At 43.3% G+C, this 19,299-nt stretch overlaps 1 protein-coding gene across 1 annotated transcript in view; it reads left to right on the top strand.

The window, feature by feature from the left end:
* The first annotated feature begins 6,007 nt into the window (after positions 1-6,007).
* Positions 6,008-19,299, top strand: part of GDI2 (GDP dissociation inhibitor 2) — a 30,298-nt gene continuing 17,006 nt past the window's right edge. The window contains exons 1-2 of the mRNA XM_031444791.2: positions 6,008-6,277; positions 16,032-16,139. Of these exons, the coding sequence (XP_031300651.1) occupies positions 6,233-6,277; positions 16,032-16,139 (153 nt within the window). The 5' untranslated portion in view covers positions 6,008-6,232. The remainder of the gene's footprint in view (positions 6,278-16,031; positions 16,140-19,299) is intronic.

Below are 19,299 nucleotides of genomic sequence, written 5' to 3'. Positions count from 1 at the left end.
CCAAAGGGCAGAGGGGTCTAAACACGCCTGCCCTGGGCGTGTGAGTCTTTTGGGAATCGGGACACCTGGCTCGCCTACTCTGCCACACACCTGAGCCCCTCCCAGTTTCACCAACCCCCAGTCAGTGTACACAGAGCGTCTCGCTGCCGCCAGTGGCACCTGGTGATGCTTTCCAGTTTGCACATGGTTTTCTATGTCCATGCGCACCATCAGTCTGGGTACTGATTTTATTTCTCCCTACACAGGAACTCAATACAAGTTGTGATGGAGGGTAAGCCACTGAAATGGTCTTTTGACATTCAGTTTCTTCCTGGAAGTTATACTGTTCTTTAGCTACATTTTAAGAATATTGTGAATTCATTCTTTTATCCATACCTATGGTTTCTTAAGCATTTAGGAGTCATTGACCCCTTTGGGAATCTGATGGTGAATCCCCTCTCTGGAAAAATGCACATGTGCACTATATTTTGCATACAAATCTGAGGGCCAATAGACCATTGAGAGGCCATTATAATCATCCCCCAGATTATGAGCCCTGCCTTAAATATTTATTTAGTGCCTACTGTGATTCAGACATAGGAAACAAAAGGATGAAAAGGGAGCATTCTAACCTTGAGAGGAACACAAATTAATAAAACTACAGAGCAGTAAACACTCAGCTGCAACCCAGGTAACATTTGCTAAGAGAAGGGTGGTAGCCTCGGACAGAGGAATTTAATCCAGACTGGGCATTAAGGGAGGATTCCTGGAAGAGGTGACATCTGAGCTGGGAGTATGTTGACTGAAAAAAAAGCATAGCCTAAAAGTTAAGAATTATGTTTTATTCAGCAGACATTGTGAGGACTTCAAGCCTGGGAGACAGCCTCTCAGTTAGCTCTAAGGGACTGCTCTGAAGAGGTAAGGGGGAGCCAGAGTATACAGCAGTTTTGGAGCAAAGACCAGGTAGTCAGAACATCAAAAGATTACGTTTATTAAGTTAAGGAATTTAGTGCTTTTCTACACTTGGGAAGATGCAAGGGTCTGGGCTCAGTAAAATCATTCCTCTGATGTGCACCTTTGCCATCTGGGGCCAGTCTCCTGTTCTTTCCCGTCCTGAGTTCCCTCAGGGATCCCTGTTGGAGGCAGCTGCAATGTGATGGCTTGATGGCTGCAACATCCTTTGTCTACTGATACGGCAGGCAATATTTTTCATTCACAAGTATTAACAAGCAGGAGGAAGCAAGGTCCAGTAGAAGGAGAAGTGAAGGATGTTCCAGACAGGAAAGGGGAAAGACTGTCTAGTATGGAAAGAGTGTGGCAAGGTCATGGAATGCAGCTCTCTAATCTCTGCTTGTTAGCTCCCAGCTCCACTCCTGCTTTTTCCTGTATTGCAGGGGGCTGACTCAGCAGATGTCATGAATCAGAGCCCTCTGGCAACCGCTTCTGGTGAGGTTCTGCCGGTGGGAAGTGTCGGTGGAAGACTGGAGTCAGGACGGAAGGAGAAGCCACATTCCCTCGCCGTCGTAGCATCCCCAGTGAGTGGGGAGGACTCCTGGGCTCCGAGGGCAGTTGTGGCAAAGTGGGTCAGCCTGGACAGCCCAGCAGTCATGAGCGCTGGGTGACACACTTCCCTCCTGCTCCAGCCTAGAGCCCCAGGCAGTTCCTAACTGCTGGTTCCTAACCTTTTCTCTTTTGTCCCTCCTGCCCTTTCAAGTTTTGAAACCAATTCCCTGTGTAATATAATACAGCCTCTGTTTAAGATACCTAGAGGGGTTCTGTTTTTGTGACTGGACACTGACTAAGACAGTCATGGATCAGATAGTACAGTGAGGGGTGGAGGAGGGCAGGGGTGAGGATTTGGTTGACTAGGTAATTGGGGGCCAGATCATTCAACAGCCTCTTAGGAAATGATCAGGTGTTTGAACTTTATCCTAAGAGCACTGGAGACCTGAGAAAAATTTTAAAGTCATGGTCAACTTGGTCACTATTGATTTTTATGAAGATCACTTGGGCTATAATACAGAGGCACCTAAACTGAAGAAAGTTTTTGCAGTTATCGAAGGGAGAATTTGATGGTGGCTGATACTGGGGCAGTGGCCGTGAGGTTGAAGAGAACGGATTGGAAGGATTCTGATGAGGTTGGAGGCTGGAACGTCATGGAACGCCATGGCAGATTAGAGGTGGCTGTTTCTGTTGACAGGTGGGTTCCATAGCACCTCCATTTGAATCTGGGTGTGCTCTGTAACTGCTCTGACCAATAGAATATGGCAGGAGGGACACTGTGCCAGTTTCTGGGCCCAGCCTTAAGAGGCCTGCAGCTTCCATTTCTTATTTCTTGCTTCTTGGAATTTATACTCTAGGAACACAACTGCCACACTTTGAGAAGTGCAAGCCAAATAGAGAGGCTCTGGCCGACACCCCCAGCTACGCTCCCAGCCGACAGCCAGCATCAACTGTCAACCATGAGTGTGTGCCATCTTGGACGTCCAGTCCAGTGGAGCCTTCAGATGACCCCAGCCCCAGCCATTGATTGTAATTGTGCCACCCACCCAAGAGATTCCCACCCATCTGAGCCCATTGAACCTACAGGCCCTTAAGAGACAACAGTAGTTGTTGTTTTAAGCCACTAGGTTTTTTTTTTTAAGCCACTAAGTTTTTGTTTGCTTGTTTATTTTAATGGCGGTACTAGAGATTGAACCCAGGACCTCAGGCAAGCTAAGCACACACTCTACCATTGAGCTATACCCACCCTCCCCACCCCAACAAAGCCACTAAGTTCTAGGGTGGTTTGCTGCACAGCAAAAGAAAACAGGAATAGATGTGGAAGGAGAGAAGACAGAATCAAGCAGGATGTCTAGAATTCTGGTTTGGGCCCAGCTGAGCAGTTTGGGGGCGGGTGCAGGTGTAAGGTCTGTCATAAACTAGGAAATACATATTTTTGGAATGTTGTTAAATTTTTTTTTCTAGATGCTACCATGTTTTACCTGCAGCGTTAGCCATCCAGATTTTAAACAGATTTATATTCTGTGGATCTCTATCTTTAAGACCCTCCAAAATATGAATTTTAGTATCTTCTGCTATAAGAAAAGCTGTGCTTCTCAAAGTATCAGGACATACTGGTACCTATTTCATCACATTTAGTCCTGGTAGATCTAGGCATCAATTTCCAGGTCTTATTCATTCGTCAAATATTTACCCATCCTCTGTCAAGAACCCAGCACTGTTCTGGGTCTTAGGGGCCTAACTGTGCATGAGGCAGATACTATCCCTGTCTTCATGGAGTTTGCATTCTGATCGGCAGGCAGGCAAAAAAGTAAAGAAAATAATCACCAACTTGATAAAAAAAGAATGAAAGAAACAAGCGGGTGCAGATGGAGAATAACAGTTGGGGGGAACCTACTTGACATAAAGTGGTCAGGGAAGATTTTTCAGCTGAGACTTAAGGAAGTGGAAAGAACTAGCCGTGAGAAGAGGTGCAGGAGGGGAAGTGAAGGTCAGTAACCATGAGACCGACAAGAGCTCAAGCCCTTGGGTGGTTAAATGCTGGACCAGATTCTAGGAACTGAAAGACTTGTGTGTTGGGGGTGTCGGGAGCCAGAAGTCCAGCAAGATGAAGCGAGAGAGGGACGAGGGGATGGTTGAAGCAATACCTCTTAGTCCCTGCGAAAGGGTCTGCATTTCATTCTAAATGCAAAAGACAGGCAGAAGCATGATCATGCCCTGATTCATGTTTTAAGAAGATAAAGGTCAGAACACACAGGAGGGGAAAACTGGTTGAGAAACAGTTGTGATTTTGGACAGAAAGACGGCCGGGACTAAGGTTCACTCTAATCTCCTTTGCCTTGGACTCAGACTCTTCCTTTGTGAAGCACAGGCAGAGGCGGAGGAGAAACAGAGCAGCAAACACTTCTTCCCAAGGACCCGAGGATAAGACTCTTGCTTTGTGTAAAGATGTGAAACGTTTCCAAGATCGCGGGTGTCTTCTACTCCTCTCCACCAACCTACTTCCCCCAACCTATGGTTTCACTCTAGCAGGAACTGCCATCTGTGGCCTTCGATGCACTGAACCAATTCGTGGCTTTCAAGCCACTTCACCATAAGCACTATTTGCTGTCTGCCAAGTTCCTTGGCGACTGAAATAGGTGGGGGTGGAATTTGGATGGACTCAATCTCTGGAAGATTAGTCCAGTTTCTTTTTCTTTTTTCTTTTTTTTTCGTCCTTCTGCAGGGCCATAGGACTTATCTGCCAACAAAACTAAACTTGCGTGTAAGAAATCAGACTGAGGAGCCTTATTAGCCTTAAATTCAGTTCCCGTGTCCAATGCCTTTAAGTTTCTCAGTAACGCCATGTGAATACTGGCAAACTATCCTTCATTTAAAACAAAGCAACACAAATCAGCTGAAATGCTTAGAAGCTTCTCTAACATCCAGAGGCGGAAGGCAATGTGAAAAATGCTCTAGTTTAAAAAAAGTTGGGCAAATTTTTCTGTCAGTTCAAAAACATGGGTAATATTATAAACGCGGCCGGAGAGAGATCCCTTGTTCCTTCTGCCGCGTGAGGACACAGTGAAAAGACAGTGTGAACCGGCGGGCTGTTCCTCACCAGACACACCTTGATCTTGCACTTCCTAGACTCCAGAACTGTAGGAAACAAATTTCTGTCGTTGACAAACATGTATGTATCTCCTGACTACTTGGAGGGCGACCCCAGGACTTCCTTAAGGCATCACCTGTTCAAAGAAAAGTCGGTTACACCCACTGTTATAGTAACTGCACTTGATTTTTTTTTCTACTTATAAAAATTCATTTGGTCACTAACGTACTCAAATCCAATTTAGGCTGAATGCAAATTTAAACTCCTTCCTTCTCCCTCCCCCACAAAAAACGTCCTTTGTCCAATATAACACACCTTCTTAAACTCCTTCCGGGGTGAAGTAACATTGTAAGAACTTGTTACATTCTTTCCTGAATCATATTTAAACATGACGGAAGTTCTATCTACCAAGATTCGCTCTAAGTAGCTCTTACCCAGCTGTATTAGAGAGTAAATCTTGAAGGAAATACCAACTCTTGCCTGCTGAGTATGCAGAACTATCAAAGGCTGAAATCACAGGCTGTCAACCCTTTAGGAAAATCATTTATCTCGAAGGCCTGTGGAGAGTCTGCCCTCTTTAGCCACTGATTACACCTGTCTCCTCACCCACAGCTGGCGATGCCTAAGAGAATCCTAAAAAAAGGCGCGTGTGTTTGGAGCGGGGGCGGGCAGGGTAAAGGGATGGGCGGCTAAACCTGTTCAGAGCGGTCAGCTGGTTCAGGTCACAGCACTCAGTAGGCGCTGACCAGCTTCCAATCAAACCTGGCCTTCCCCATTATTTATACTTAGAGTTACTTTTTTGTTTTTTTTAAGTTTTTTTTTCTTTTTTGAATTCTCTCAGTTTCCTAAGGCCGCACACGGGCAACGCACCAAGCGGGAATGACAGGCCGGGAAGCGATAAAACAGTGACTCCCGAGCTCAAAACATGTCGGGTCCTTTTTCTTTCAGAAAAAAAGAAAAGCAAAACGAGCGGCAAAGGGCCAGGCGAGGCGCCCGCGAGGGCGCAGCGGGGTCGGTCAGGCCACTTTGCGTCAGGCGCCGGGCCGCGGGCGGACGGGCGGGAGCGCGGGGGCCCGCGTTCCTGGAGGCCAGTTCTGCTCCACGTGGCCGCCGCAGGCCCAAAGTCCAAGGGCGCGTCCGGCCTCCACTGGGCGCGGGGTAAACGAGCTGGCCCGCTCCTCCCCTGCCCGCGAGGGCCGCGCCGCCGCCTCCGCCCCCAACCACGGTGGCCGTGCGCGCGGGGCGGAGAACCGGAATCCACGGGCGCGACGGCCCGCCCTCCTCTCGCGAGAGAGCGGAAAGGAAGAGGGTTGGGCGGGCGACGGGGACGTAGCCAATGAGCGGGTGGAAAGGGCGTGATCGACGGCCTCCTTTAAGCCCCGCCCCGGATGCGGAGGTCCGGGTCGCCGCCCGCGTCTCCCTCCCCTCTTTTTCCTGTCCTCCCTCCCCTCCCCGCCCCGCTCTTCTCTTCACGTCTGAGGTGGCGGCTGGCTCCCTCCACTCCAGCTCCGTCTTCCCTCCGCTCCCGCCTCTCTTGTCCCTCGTCCCGGCCCGGCCTGAGCGCTCCCCCCGCCCCGTCAGGGTGGCCGCCTAGCCCCCGACCCCTGGAGTGCTGCGCCTTGTCCTTTCTCTGGGCTTCCGTCCGCGCCCGGCCCCGCCATGAATGAGGAGTACGACGTGATTGTGCTAGGCACCGGCCTGACGGTGAGTCCGGGCCCGGGGGGCGGCCCGCGCGTCTGCCAGCCCGGCCCCCCGCACCCTCCCGGGCTGCGCGGCGCCTCGGAGGGCCTCCCGGCGGGCCTTCCGGCCTGCGTCGCCGTTTCGGGCCGCGCCTGCGGCGGGGCCCTGCGGGCTGGGGCTGGCGGCCGCGCGGGGGGGGCGGGCGGGCCGGCGCGTCCGGACGCGGAGGCGGCTCCGGGAGATGGGGCGCCCGGTCCGGCAGGTGCCGGGGAGGGTCGTAGCGGCCACGCATAAGTGGGCGGAGAAGAGAGCTCCGCTCCGCCGCAGGACGACGGAGGAGCCGGCCTCGCGCGACTGGAAGCGGAAAGGCACCCGGCGCAGTGGGGGAGGGTGGGAGCCGATCGCCGGGCGATTTCCTGCTTGGCCTCCCGCCGCCGCCGCTAGTCTGGGTGGCAGGTCACTGGGTAATCACAATCTGCTGAATTGTTCGAGTTCGGTGAACTCGCGTTTTTGGAGAAAATTAGTTTTCTTGCCCCTTCCCCCCTCCAGGTGAGAGGCATTGTCCGTTCCTTTTAACCACCCTCCCATCCCCCTTGAGCAGCTTGATTTGGAAATGAGTGTTCTCAGAATGTGCCTGTCTAATGCTTCTCACCTGACCTTTGCCATCTTTTGCTTTTGTTGGTTCCGACCTTGCGTCCCTTATCTCTCCGGGACGCCTTCCCCCTGAGAAATGGATTAGTAATGGGTTGCTAGAGGCCAGGCTTTGTTCTGCTATATATACCTTCTTCAGGGAGCTAGAAGATAAATGGGTAACAAAGTAAAGACAACAGTCGTGATGCGAATGCATGGTGTTCCTAATACCATGGTACATTTGCTCTCCTATCTGTCTGTTTAGAGAACAGATAACATTCTGCCAATAATGCAGGCAGGTGTTTTACTTCTCTTTGTGCTTTTATTTTTTGTTGGGGGGACGTAATTAGGTTTATTTATTTTAATGGAGATACTGGGGATTGAACTCAGGACCTCATGCATGCCAGGCATGCACTCTGCCACTGAGCTATACTCTCCCCTCTTTGTGCATTTCAAAGAAAACGAAGACTAGTCATCTTGCGAAAGAATTTCCATTTGAAGAGAGGATCATTTCCGTTATCAAAGTTTTTTTGAAATTTGGAATTTTGACTTTGGGTTTCTTCATTTTAAAAAGATGACCACTGATTTAGATCTTGTGTATCCCATATGAACTGACCTCAGAGTCCTGAGTCATTTAATGTAAACCTGCTACAAATTTGTTGAAATGCATTGTATTATCTCTCGGGATCAAACTAGTTTTTTTTTTTTTTTCAGATAACACTCCCAAGTGACTAGTTTAGATTTCTCTGGACAAGAGAGAACCTTCGAACTTGCATTTGGCTGATTTCTGAGGAAAAGGTTGTTAGGAACTAGAGTGGCACTTCTCTGACCTGTCATTTGTGTGTTAAGAGGGACTTGTGATTGTTGGATGATGCCCACTTCTGCATGCTCATGTTGGCCGGTCCGGAAGCAGACATGGGACTGGCTAGGACATAGCACCAGGTGGATGAGGTTGCTCTCTAGAAAGCTGTGTAGTCAGTTGGACTGGGAGGTATTGGGTTAAATTTCTTTTTTGGTGGTGAGTTTGAAGACTGTTGGATGCCTAACAGGATAGGCCTATCCACCGCAGTTGTTTTTTTTTTTAATTTTTGAAGTGCTTAATTGCGATTCTGAGCTGAGCTTAGTAGTTTGCGGTGGACTTTGCCCACTGAAATGGGTGCCCTCGCTGCCAGCGTATTGTAAGAGCTGGTTAGTTCCACTGTTTTTCTACGGTTACCGCTGGTCTTTCAGATTTGCTCTCGATTAGGTCAGTTAAACACGGACAAACGAGTGCAAATCCATCCTCATGCAAGTTTCCACACTCCTGGTTCAGAGGCATCACTTTGTATCAAAGACGGCACAGTCTTAACTGTACAACAACTGAGTTAAGATAATGCCCTTTATTTAAATCTTCGTTTGGGTTAATCGTGACCTTTTTGATGAGTGGTAGATGTGTATTTAACTAGAAATCAGACCAAGTTCTGTCATTTTATAGCTGTGGTAACTTTAATCCTGTGAGCCTTCCTAGATTGTTTTTTTTACAAGATACTCTTTGAGAATTGTATCAATTCAGAGCAGTCACATTATTACTTTCATAGACAGGAGGACTGGTGATGGGATGACTTTGGTAATGATAAATTTCGTACCTTCAGTTTTAGTCATACAGGGACTTTGATTACTTAAGTGAAGAGGATACCAAAGTTAAAAACCCTCAAGTTAGAATTAATTTTGAGTATTTGGCGTAAACATATCATTTAATTTTCTTAATTTTTGATCTGTAAATATTTAGTGCCTGAGGTTTAAGAATATAAAAACAGGCATATGTTATCAGTTATGGGTACCAAATATTACATGATGCCTGTATGTCAAGCACTTTGAGTGCCAGTAACTTGTTACTTTTAAAATAAAGTGTAAGGAAGTGTTGGAGTTTCTGTGTTGCCTAGTGTTATTGTTTTATATCAGTTGTTATGGCTAAATAAGGTCATATTAGTCCACAAATAGTGATAGTAACCTTAACAAAGAAGACCTAAAACGATTTGGTATAAACCAGAGCAAAATCTTCATTCTGTCCAGGAGAAATGGAATAGTCCGTGTAATTGAATTTTTTAAGGAATTGAGGGTTATCCCCTTAAAGAACCACAGCTTTTAGATGAAGGCCTTTCCAAATGGTATCACAACTTCTCTAACAAATTAAGGACCGTCATTAACGGACTTAATAACTAAGATTTCGCATCAGGAGGATTGATGATTGTGTGTGTGCTGTCACATAATGAAGCCATTGAGACCTGGTGGGCTTTGTAGAAACTTTGGCCTCCTTACTGAGTCCTCTCAGACTGCTTTTTTATGAGTTAGTTCTACAGTCTGCTTTTCATTTGTTCCTTTTTGCTTATTTTGATGGTTAGGCTGGCGATGACAGGCAGCTTCTGAACATCTAATTTGCTGTTTCTGAGTGACTTTGGGCTTGGCAGTAAATTCATGAATCTTAGAAATAGTGTATAAAATAAGGGTAACCAGCTCCGCAGCTCTGTGTCCCAGCGGTATTTTGTTTTCCTCTGTGATAATTCTCGTAAGGAGTTACGAATAGAAAAGGACACTTCAGTGATATTTAACCAGATTACATTCAGCATTATATGTTTAAAACATTGTACATCCCAGACATACTTTTCCTCCTTTCTCTTTATTAAAATTTTGTGATTTCAAAGAGGAGTTTTTGTACCTAATTTAAAAATCTTAAATTGCCCTTTATATTTGCTCCTTGGAAATCCTTGCCATTACTGTTAGAGTTCTGTGGACAAGGACTTTCTGTCCACTGCAGCAGTGATCCATGCAAATGTCTTATTTTTGGAAAGTTTAAATACCACGTGGGCAGTTTGTATTTTAAATCAGCCTTAAGCATACTGGCCCAATACAATGGAAGTAAAATCAGACATATTTCAGCGTCTAGAGGTGGTGGCGAGACATTTGGTTTGAAAGACCACGGGGTAAATGTTTGGCTCACGTATATGATCTGTGATCACCTTTACCTCCCCTCTCACAGGACCCGATTAAAGGCTTCCTCCTTCCTCACTTTCAGCTACCTGTGACTGTTTTGCTTGATTATGGGCAATAAAAGGGCAAACACACCTGTCTTTAAGCAGCTGCTTCTCCTGTGGGGATGACTGTAATAAGTTAGTATGAGAAGGTGCTAAGTGTCATGAGAGATACACAGGTGGGAATTCAGACAGGGTAATCAGGAGACCCTTCAGAAATATGGAAGTATTTAAGCTGGCTGTTAAAAATGCTGATAAATAGAGTGGGGGAGGGGGAATTAGATGAAGGTAGTCAAAAGGTACAAACTTCAAGCTACAAGGTAAATAAGTACTAGGGATGTAATATACAACATGATAAAGGTAACTGCTGTACGCTATGAATGAAATTGTTACGAGAGTAAATCCTAAGAGGGAAAATGTTTTTCTCTATTTCTCTGATGCTGTATCTTTACGAGATGATGGACGCTCACTGAACCTACTGTGGTAGTTGTTTCATGACGTGTGTGAGTCAGATCACGTGCTTCACACCTTTACAGTGCTGTACGTCAGCTATAGCTCAATAAAACCAAGCTTGGAACGGGAGGAGGAACCTGATTTTCTGGGCAGATGGGGCAGTGTGGGTCAGTACTGAGGAGAGGATATGTGTAGGGAGCAGGGAGTTTGTTTTTCCTGAAGCAGAAGCTATGAAGAGGTACAGTGGAAACAGGGTTGGAAAGAAGGCAGATCACCAAGAATGTTCGAGATACTAGGCTGAGAAACATGGATTTTAACTTCTAGGCAACGAGAGAGGATTTTGAGCGGGAGAGATATAATTAGAGCCAGATTTCAAGAAAAGTTATCTTTCTGACAGCTTTTTTAATGAGCTGCGTTAGAGGGGCAGGAACATTTAAAGAAACACTTACAGTGCTGAAAACTCACATTCGTTTTTATTCTGTTATTGCTGTGAGACATAACACTGAGATTAACTGATTTAAAATTTTTCTAAATACATTTTCCTTCTATTTCTAGACAAGCAACTTTCAAAAGGCACTTTTCTTTAACATCGCTTATTAGGTGCTTTGTTTTCCTAATCACATTTTTGTGTGTATTTACTTTCTGTTTTATTTTTTAAATCGTAACAGAACTTTAAAATGCCGTAGGATTTAGAGTGTTAATGGTGTTTAGTTTGGTCCCTTGGAAGTTACATCAGAATATCAATGTACTCTGGCTCTGTTTTCTTCCAAGCCTAAGCTGCTGTCTAAGTAGGAAAGGGGCTGGGCCTTCCCTTTTCAGGGTACTAGAATACCACTTAGTACCACTGGCCTCTGAGGCTCTGCTTAGATCCATCACAATTCATGTATAGGAACACCATTCAGGCTGCTTCAGTACGTGAGAGGTACTTCACCTAATGTGTTTAGGTGCTGTCCTTATGAGTTAGTTACTCTGATCATTGCACCCCCAGGGCTCTGTGTAGGTGCTGAAGGGAAGTGAGCCTCAATATCACTGATTCGGTCCTTTCTGACCATCTCCACACCCACATCCACACAGACTAGAACTTTGCTGAACTTTAAACATTTGGTTTAATCGTTTACCTCTTCATGTAGGACAACATGGGTGTCCCAGCTGGGTGTCAGATGCCATTATCATAAAGACTTGGATTCTGAAGATGGTTTTGTAGTTTTAGTTATTTTGGATGTAAGTCTGCATATTCTTACCCTGCTCAGGTCGGTTGTGGATGATTCAAAATTCAATGTGGAGCACTCTCATCTCTTGGATTTATTTGAAACTAATATGTTGGCTAATACTCATTTATGTATGTTTTCTAGTACAAGTTATCAGTGTTCTTGACATGCGGTGGATGGTCCAGGTTTTCTTGTGTGAAAAAAGGAAATTCATTTAGAGTTTTTTCTGAGTTTGACTTGCTTTGCTTGTTTATCCTGTATTCACCAGGTTGTAGTAGATTTTAGTTTTGAGTTAATTTGGAAAGATACTCAAGTTTTAGTATCGATGGACACCTTGTACTCAGGTATGATTGATAAGTTTCATCAGTGAATTAGTGACTTCATCCCTTGTTGTAAAGTAAAATTTAAAGTCTTGCCTGTGTGATACTATGTATTTTATTCTCTTGGCAGTGTAAGAGCAGTCTTTTGGAGATGGGTTCAGAAGAATCCGTGAGGCTGCAGAGTTTTAACTGGCTTTTGTCTTTTTTGCTCCAAGTGATACCTTTAATATCAGCTCTTTGGACTCTGGTGAATCTTTACATTACTGCGTCCTTTATTAGGCCTTGGCCTTCAGTGCTTGCTTTAGAGCCACGCAGTGGGCGTGAAGTTGTGTGCAGAGCTGTGCAACACGCAGTTTCTTGCTGTGATTTTGCTTCTAGAAGTTGAACCGTGAAGTCTACTTTTGACGGCTGGAAGTGTGACTGGTCTTCGTCTGTGTCATAATCTATTTTTGAGATTGTAAATATTATTCTACTTTCATATCATATATTGAGCCGTGTATGTTAGTGCTTCTTTGGATTTTTTTTAAACAAGTGATTTGCTTTTGGTAATGTTAGAGTTGATTTTTACAGTTAAAATACCTTCAGTTCTGTTTATCAAGACCTCATGAAGAAGTGAAAGGCTGGGCATGGAATGGAAGAAGATATTTGCAATGCATAAAACCAAGAAAGGGCTTTATATATCCAGAATACATAAGGAACTTCTATATAGCAGTAAGAAAAAGACAGAGAGCCCATTTTAAAAGTGGACAAATAATGTGAATAGGCACTTACCAAAGGAAGATACCATTGTTATCAGTAAGTTATAAAAAAAACCTGCTCAGCCTCATTAGTTATCAGGAGATGTGAATTAAACCACATCACAACTAGATTGACTAAAATTAAAAAACCAAGAACACAAGTGCTGGGCATGGAATTGAAACAACAGGAACTTTCACACGCTGCTGACAAAGTGTAAACTGGTGCAAGCATGGTGGAAAGCCTGCTGGCAGTGTGTGCTGAGGTTGCTCATACTGTGCGCTCCTTGATGTGTAGCCAACAAGTGCGTGTGTGAAAGACACACTGAGAATGTGTACAGAGCATTATTTGTAACAGCCAGAAACTGGACACTATCCCAGTGTCCGTCAGTCATAGAGCGGATAAACCGTTTGTGGTATGTCTGTGTGGAGCATTCCCTCAGCAGACTCCCCTTTGGCTTTGTTACCCGGAGTGTGGTCCATGGAGCACCTGCTTCTGCGGACACCTGAGGACATTACCTGCCAGTGCAGCAGGTTAGACACACTGAATCAGTCTGCAGCGTAACATGATCCCCAGGTGTTCAGTGAAGGCTGCGCAGGGCCTCTCCAGTTGTGGTTCTTGAGACTGGTCCTGGACCAGCAGCATTAGCATCGCCTGGGAACTGGTGAGACATGCAAATTCTCAGGCTCCACCCCAGACTCAGAAGCTCTGGAGGTGGGACCCCGCAGTCTGTTTTAACAAGCCGCCCGAGTGATGTGGATGCAAAGTGAAGTTTCAGAACCTGCTTAGAAGTTACATTTCTTAACAAGTTCACAGGTGATACCAAATCAGGAAACACTCTTTGATATCCACCGCTAGTAGGCAAACCTGTAAAAGTCCAGATAGTCAGATTTTAGGTTTCTCAGGCCATGTGGTCTTTATCACACCTGCAGTTCTGCTGTGGTACATTAAAAACAGCCAGCATGTAAGGAATGGGCATGGGTATTGACCAATAAAACTTGATGTACAGATAGAGCCTGTGGGCTGGGTTTGGCTTCTGTACTTCGGGGATCCCTGCCCTATAGTAAGCAAGTAAATTTTGACCACAAACACACTAAAAGGTGTGTACAAAAAGTATATACTATATGACTCCAGTATTCAGAGTTCAAAACCACATAGAAGAAGCCTTCGCTCTTCAAAGTCATGAGCTGGCAAGGGGTTATGACCTGGGGGCGGCCTTCTGGAGTGCTCACAATGTTTTGTTTCTTGATCTACATAAGAAATGACGAGGAGAGGGTGCCGCTCAAGTGGTAGAGGGCATGCTTAGCATGCACAAGGTCCTGGATTCTATCCCCAGAACCACCTCTAAAAATAAACTTAATTTTCCCTCCCTCCACAAAAACTTGGGGAAAAAAAAAAAGAAAAAAAATGCACCCTCCCAGAATAAAATTTGAACCTGATAGTAACTAATTTAAAACACTTAAAAATATTAAAATGTGTAGGTATATTATGGAAAGTTTGAAATATGTATGAATTTTTGAAAATAAGTTTTTCAGAGTCAGGCTTCTAGGGTAGTGAGATTGTTCTGTTGTCTGGAGTCTTTTGGATAAATTCGAGAAGCATTAGGATTTATAAAGGTATAGGGAATTTCCTTAGTCTTTTTAAAAAAAAAAAAAAAAGAATGTCTCAGCCTCCAGAACTATGAGAAATAAATATTTGTTGTTTAAGCCAAAGGAAAAAAAAATTAAAGCTTTTATCGCCTAAATTCTGGTTGTAGTGGCTTTGAGTGAATGTGTATCCCATCTCTGTGTTTCTTTTCATTGATCCATTAATTGGATTCTTCCTTGAGTTTTTCTCCCCGGCTTGATTTGGTCTGTCTTAGTATGTCCATGCCTTTTTCTCTTTCTGCGGAGAGTGCTCATTTACAATCCTCTGTTGATTGTCAGTTGTATTAACAGTTATCCTGGATGCTTCCTTTAGGGCTCCAGTTTTCAACCCCCCTGGTCTCAGGATCTGTTTAGTCTTAAAAATTGAGGACCCTGAAGAGCTTTTGTTTAGAAGGGTATCTGTCAATACTTATCCTATTAGAAATTAATGCTGAGAAATTAAAAAATAGTTTTTATTAATTCACTTAAAGATAACAGTGATAAATCCATTATGTGTTAACACGTGTAACAATTTAATGAAGCATAACAGTTTTCCAAGATAAAAAAAGCTTGTGAGAAGAGTATCATCATTTTTCATTTACTACACATCGCTCTAATGTCTGGTTTAAGAGATAGCTGGGTTCTCATCTGCTTTTGTGTTCAGTCTTCGTGAGTTTTGTCTCAGCTAAGTATATGAAGAAAATAAGGCTTTTGCACAGATGCGTAGTTGGAAAAAGGTGTATTTTATAGCCTTTCAGATTGTTGTAAATATTCTTTGTTTTACACCGAAACACTAGTGGCGGGCTTTTTAAAAAATTAATTGCAGTATGTGCACATCAGTGAACAATTCATATTTTGTTATATTAAAATCCATTAATCTAGCTTGCACTTTGAATTCCTCTCTCCCCGCCCCCCGCATGATTTTGTAACACCATTGGTCACTTGGAAAGTACTGGTTTAGTAACGCAGAGCTTCTGAACTGTTGACACATTTCATTATGCAATATCAGAAACTCAGATCTGTTAGTATCATCACTGATGTCTGAAAAGTCCTTTAAGTATTGGGGATCTGACGTGCCTGTAGTGTTGGATATAAGTTTTCCAAAATACAAATTTTCATTCAGAATTTTTACTTTTCATTTTTGGCAGCAAATACTGTCTGTTGTTTTCATTGACATTCAGTTTTGGGAAACTGCCCAATACCGAAGCCTGAGTAATCACAGTTTGTCAGTCAGTTCTTTTTTCAAGTAAAAATGATGATCCATGAAAAAAGTAGCTAGTTTAGCTTACGGATCAGTTGCATGAAAGGCTTTTCTTGAGCCAGAGTTGCCTTATGTTACGTCCCATTTTGCTACACAGGATATGTAAAAGATGGGTGTTCAAGGGTGTACGTTTAACAGAGGTGATTTTTAATGCTTCATCAAGGACAATCTTAAGTGAAATTGGCCTGTTTTTTCAAACTGTGAGTGCTTGGTGGTGAAGAATATAATGACTGGTGCGATTAGAGCCTCTGCCTTCATTTGTTTTATCCACCATGGATCTTGCACCATCACTGAAAAAAGTAAATAATGTCTTAGTGTTACTATGAAGATAGTTTTAACTTTGGGAACCACAGACCACTCTGAACCCTGGTTCCTTTAGGGCTTTGTCTTTAAAAGTACGTCATACATTGCGTAAGAATTAATTACTAAAAGAATGCTTAATGACGGGCCTGTGTGTGTGTGTGTGTGTGTGTTAATCATGTATCTGTTTGAAACATGCTGTACACTTTCTTGGAAGATACTTGTGCTTTCCCTGTAGGAATGTATCCTGTCGGGGATAATGTCGGTGAATGGAAAGAAAGTTCTTCACATGGATAGAAACCCGTATTACGGAGGAGAAAGTGCATCTATAACGCCGCTGGAAGATGTAAGTGTTAGAATAAGTTAATGTGCCTTTTATCCTTTGAGTCTTTTACTTGTGAATCTCAACGTTACTTTTTATAGATGGTTTTCATTTTGTTTTATTAAATAGATGATCTGTAGCATTGTAGTTTTCAGGAGCTCCTCGTTTGGGGCTTTTAGAAATGTAAACGGTGGCCTCTGTAGCCATCTGGGGCAGTTGTCTGCTCTCTCTCGAAGTTCGTAGAGTGTACGCTGGGCAGGGTGCGTAGAGGGTACCTTATGATGCAGACTAATGTGCCCCAGGCACACGCCAGTGCTTTCTACGCGGTCTCAGTTACCTTCCCTGTCACTCGGAGGTTTCCTCCTATTTTTCAGAGGACAGAGTAGTCTGTGGGGTTAAGATCACAGGGATGGGCTGTGAACCCAGGTTAAGACTGCAAAACTTAGTTCCTTTTGGTAGCCTCCCTGCTTCCTGCCTTTTCAAAGAACATGGGCACGTGAGGCATTTCCAGAGTGTGTTTTACCAGGTACATTCGCTTCTCTGACGTTTGTTCAGCATCATGTGAGTGAATCTGAGCTGTACTGTGCCTTCTGGGAGATAGATATCAGTTACTTTTTAAATAGTGACTTGAATTAGGTAAACTTAATGTTTATATCAAAAAGGTTTTTCTGTATTTAGGCGTACAGGACAATATGTATGGAAAGAAGAATACCAGGAAAGAACAGTATCAGTGGATTTTTTTTTTGTTCCATGTCTGTCTGTCTTCATGTCCGCTGAAAATAACAGACATGATACTTGACTTAAATAGTTCATTCCCCTGCTAAGAACAGTGTTTTCCTACATAATTTTAATACCATTTCACAAGTAAGAAAATTAACCCTAATATCCAGACCATATTCAGATTCCCCAGTAATCCCAAGAATGTCAGATATTGCTGTGTGGTAGTGGTTTGTTTTGTTCCGTTTTTTAAGTTAGTTTAAGCATTGCCTTTCGTGTTGTTTCCCTTTATTCTCTTAATCTGTGAACATCTCCACTTCCTTTCTTTTGGGAGGTCTGGGCGGATTTATAGACAGCACTGCCGGGCACTTCATGCTGCCTCACACCATGCTGCTCGCTGTAGCTTCGCTGGGCACTGCGCTCGGTCTGACCTGGTTAAAGTGATGGCCCCCCAGCTTGTCACCCTAAGTCATCTGGAGCGATGTGCTGGCACCATTCCTCCCTCACCTAGTGCATTTATGTATTAGCTCCTCGTCAGTAAGAGGAGCAAGCTGTATGCTTTCTTTTTTAACGTAGTCAAGAACTTGAGGTTTTTGAGTAAATACAGTCTGTTCCACCTTGGCAATAGAATTCATGAGTTTGAATGAATATTCTTAAATTTTAAGCTGCAAGCTTTTTTATCTAGAGCTTCAAACTCTTGTAAGTTATAAATTAACTGGAACTTACTTGATTTGATTTTTTATTGAAGTATAGTAGATTTACAATGTTATGTTAGTTTCAGGTGTACAGCAAAGTGGTTCAGTTATACATACATATGTATATACTTTTTCGGATTTTTTCCATTATAACTTGTTTTAAGATATTGAATATACTTCCTTGTATTATATAATAGGTCCTTGTTTATCTGTTTTATATATTATATATGTTAATGCTAAACTTCTAATTTATTCCTCCCTCCACCCCTCCTTGTTAGGTAACTATAGTTTTCTGTGGCTGTGAGTGTGTTTCTGCTTTGTAAATAAGTTCATTTGTATCATTTTTTTAAAGATTCCACATATAAGTGATACAATATGATATTTGTCTTTCTCTGAGTTCACCTAATATGATAATCTCTAGGTCCATCCATGTTGCTGAAAATGGTCTTACTGAATTCTTTTTTATGGTTGAGTAACATTCCTGTGTGTGTGTGTGTGTGTGTGTGTGTGTGTGTGTGTGTGTGTGTGTGTATGTACACACCACATCTTCTTTATCCAGTCATCTGTCGATGGACATTTAGGTTGCTTCCATGTCTTGGTTGTTGTATATAGTGCATCTGTGAACACTGGGGTGCATGTATCTTTTCAAGTTAGAATTTTCTTGGGATATATGCCCAGGAGTGGGATTGCTGGATCATAGGATAACTTTAAGTTTTATAAGGAACCTTTATACTCTTCTCCACAGTCGCTGCACCAGTTTACATTAACACCAAAAGTGTAGGAAGGTACCCTTTTCTCCACACCCTCTCCAGCAGTTGTTGTTCGTAGACTTTTTAATCATGGCCATTCTGACTGGTGTGAGGTCACACCTTACTATCATTCTGATTTGCATTCCCCTAATACTTAGCAATGCTGAGCATCTTTTCATGTGCTTATTGGCCATCTGTATGTCTTCTTTGGAGAGATGTCTATTTAGGTCTCCTGCCCATTTTTTGATTGGGTTTTTTTTTTTTTTTTTTTTGACATTAAGCTATTTGTATCTTTTGGAAATTAATCCCTTGTTGGTTGCATCATTTGCAAATATTTTCTCCTATTCTGTAGTTTGTCCTTTCGTTTTGTTTATGGTTTCCTTTGCTGTGCAAAAGCTTTTAGGTCCCATTTGTTTATTTTTCTTTTATTTCCATTACTGTGGGAGATGGATCCAAAAAAAATATTCCTGTGGTTTCTGGCAAAGTGTTTTGCCTTTGTTTTCCTCTAGAAGTTTTATAGTATCCGGTCTTTAGTCCATTTTGAGTTTATTTCTGTATATGGTGTTAGAGAATGTTCTGTTCTCATCCTTTTACAGGTGGCTGTCCAGTTTTCCCAGCACCACTTATTGAAGAGACTGTCTCTTCTCCATTGTGTATTCTTGCCTCCTTTGTTGTGGATTAACTGACCTTAAGTGCGTGGGTTTATTTCTGGGCTTTCTGTCCTTTTCCATTGATCTGTGTCTGTTTTTGTTAACTGGAACTAATTTTAGCTGTTTTTTTCTGATTTGAAGAATCTAAAATTTATTTTCAACTCCCTGCATAATTATAGAAGCAAAATTAAGCTTTTGTTGGCTTTTTATTCAGGAGAGAATGAGTTTAAATGATTTCTACAAATACTAAGGGGTGTGTCTGCAGAAGTTGTATCTCACTGTCTGTACTCTTGCTTTTCCACGAGTAAGAAAGCACACGCCACCTCTGCAGTATTTACTTCCGCGTCCATGAGCTTAGTCATACATCTCGCTT

Source organism: Camelus dromedarius, chromosome 26 (genome assembly GCF_036321535.1).
Source record: "Camelus dromedarius isolate mCamDro1 chromosome 26, mCamDro1.pat, whole genome shotgun sequence".
NCBI classification, from domain to species: Eukaryota; Metazoa; Chordata; class Mammalia; order Artiodactyla; family Camelidae; genus Camelus; species Camelus dromedarius.
Note: the sequence above shows the minus strand (reverse complement) of the source record. Positions and strands in the feature narration are given on the sequence as shown.